This window comes from Mercurialis annua, linkage group LG5, assembly GCF_937616625.2.
Source record: "Mercurialis annua linkage group LG5, ddMerAnnu1.2, whole genome shotgun sequence".
NCBI lineage: Eukaryota > Viridiplantae > Streptophyta > Magnoliopsida > Malpighiales > Euphorbiaceae > Mercurialis > Mercurialis annua.
In genome coordinates, this window is record NC_065574.1 from 53,197,782 (window position 1) to 53,200,187 (window position 2,406).

Genomic DNA, 2,406 nt, shown 5'->3' on the forward strand with positions numbered 1-2,406 from the left:
CTAACTTCTAAGTTGATTTTCAAATTGTTCAATAGTTGTTTGTCATCTCAACTTCAATTTGCTTATAGTACTCCAATCATTTTTCTGTCATTTCATCCGAAGAGATAAAACGAACTAAAATATTAAATTTGAAAATATATTTTTCCCTATTTAAAACTTAATCCTATTTGATTTTTTGCATAAGTTTGACGAGGAAAATGAACTTTTTTTGATTCATTTACTATCATCATATAACTCAAGCAAAGATTAAAAAAAGATAAATCTATGGCTTTAAAAAATTCTTTAAACTTAGAATTCTAACTCGTTTTATCCTTAGTTCCAAGTTAAGTTCCAAATTGTTCAATAGATGTCTGTCATCTCAACTTCAATTTGTATGTAGTACTCCAATCTGAGAAGATAAAATGAACTAAAATATTAAATTTGGAAATATGTCTTTTTTCTATTTAAAACTTAATCCTATTTGATTTTTTGCATAAGTTTGACGAGGGAAATGAACTTTTTTTTATTTATTTATTATCATCATATAACTCAAGCAAAGATGAAAGACCTGATGTGACTGATCTATAGTAAAGTTGGCTTACGCTTAATAACTTCCGAAACTCTTCTTAACCTCATAGTACGAAACAAAACGACGAAGAATACCGAACGGTTTAAACCCATTCCAATTTGCGTGCTTTGACTCAGACCTCCGTACCCTTAAACCCTAGGGCCCCCGGTCCTTCAAGACTGCCTATATCTATCAAAACGGTCAACTGTTTCTTCAAACACTACCCCACAAACTCAACATTTGCCATAAACCACCCTTATTCCTCTTGGCTCCCAACCTTATAATCTCTCACTATATAAACAAACATAAACCATATCATAACCATCATTTAACCAAAGAAAAAAAATCATATTATTTGCATAAAATTTATTGTTAATGGCTAGTAGAGGACGTGAAGATGTAAAAATAGTGTTGATCGACACACAATATATCGTAACGGATCCTTCGAGTTTTAAATCTGTTGTTCAGAATCTGACCGGTAAAGATTGTTGTGTTTCTTGGATTGATCAAGAAACTACATTTTCCGGTGGGAAGAGGAAAAGAGAAGTTACTGAGTGTAGCAATGTCGGACTTGGATATTCCGGTAGTAAATGCGGTTCCGTTGGCGGCGGTGGCGGCGGGGAGCGGCTGCAGGGGAATGATTGGAAGTTATTGTCTAAAGGATTGTCGTTTAAAGATTTGGATAGAATGATTTTAGAGATGCCTCCGTTGGAAGAGTGGTACCAGTTGTTGGCTCCAACTAATTTTTTTTAGCTCTTGTTTTCTTCCTTTTGTAGATTGTTTAAGCCATTTTTCTATTTATAAATTGATTTTTTAATTTTCTAATGTTGTAATTAGAAGATTTTATAGTGATATAATCTAGTAGCTAATTGTGTACTATGATACTTTGATTCTTGAAAATGATGAGATATATATTCATCGTTAGTAATTTTTAGAAACAAATTAAGATTGAGTGATTTAAAAATAAAAATAACTGCATGCTTATACAAGTGAATTTTGTTACGTTATGCTAGTTGTTTACAGAACTAAACAAATTATCTTCGTGTATAACAATCAAATATTTGTGTAAGATATATTCTCTATCATACTTGGATAAATTTATGGGTCTGGAGATTTCTACGTGGATAGCTAATATCCTAGTATATCTTGTCTGGCGGAATTCAATGTTGAATGGGTTCTCTGAGTTGGACATTTAATTTTGAAATTTTCAGGTAAAATTTCATGCATACTATAATTTATCAGCGTTTTTTTATTTAAAAATCAAACAACATTTTATTCTTGTTTTTGCTACTATTTTTATTTTTCGTTCAATTTTTTAGTTAATTAAATCAAATTTGTATCACGTCATTTTTTTAACACTATAAAGCTCATTGGTATATATTTCATCTTTTAGTAAAACATTAGAAACCTTTTTATATTTTTTTATATTTCATCTTTTAAATCAAATTTTTGAAATTTTAGAACTCTATTTTTCTAAATCAAATGGGTGTAATACTGTCATACCGTTATGTTCATCTTCCTTCTCCTTCTTCACCATGTTTAGTGCTGGAGGTGACCGATGCTGCTTATGTTAGAGGTGGCGGTTGTTGTTACTGTTGTTGTTGGAGGACGACCAGATGCGAAGAGAACGACAACAACAAATGACGAAAATGACCAACTAACTCCATGTTAGTTAATTTATGAACAAAAGAATCATTTCACCCCCTCAACTTAGTATGAAAGATAAAAAAAGGTTTAAACTGATAAAATTGGTAAAAAAAGGTTTAAATTGAGAGTAAAGACACACTCTCCACTCTATAATGTGATTTTTTTCGCTAATATTAAAAGCAATCAAATATCAACAAAATATAAATACAATA

General features: G+C 30.8%; 1 protein-coding gene across 1 annotated transcript; it reads left to right on the top strand.

Annotated features, from left to right (window-relative positions):
* Nucleotides 1–891: 891 nt before the first annotated feature.
* On the top strand, nucleotides 892–1,407 carry LOC126683144 (VQ motif-containing protein 10). Its single transcript, XM_050378979.2, has one exon. The coding sequence runs from the start codon at nucleotides 923–925 to the stop codon at nucleotides 1,298–1,300; it is 378 nt and encodes a 125-aa protein (XP_050234936.1). The 5' UTR covers nucleotides 892–922; the 3' UTR covers nucleotides 1,301–1,407.
* Nucleotides 1,408–2,406: the final 999 nt, after the last annotated feature.

What these genes read in the sequence shown, in the direction of transcription:
- LOC126683144 (XM_050378979.2), top strand. Translation starts at nt 923, where the DNA reads ATGGCTAGTAGAGGACGTGAAGATGTAAAAATAGTGTTGATCGACACA.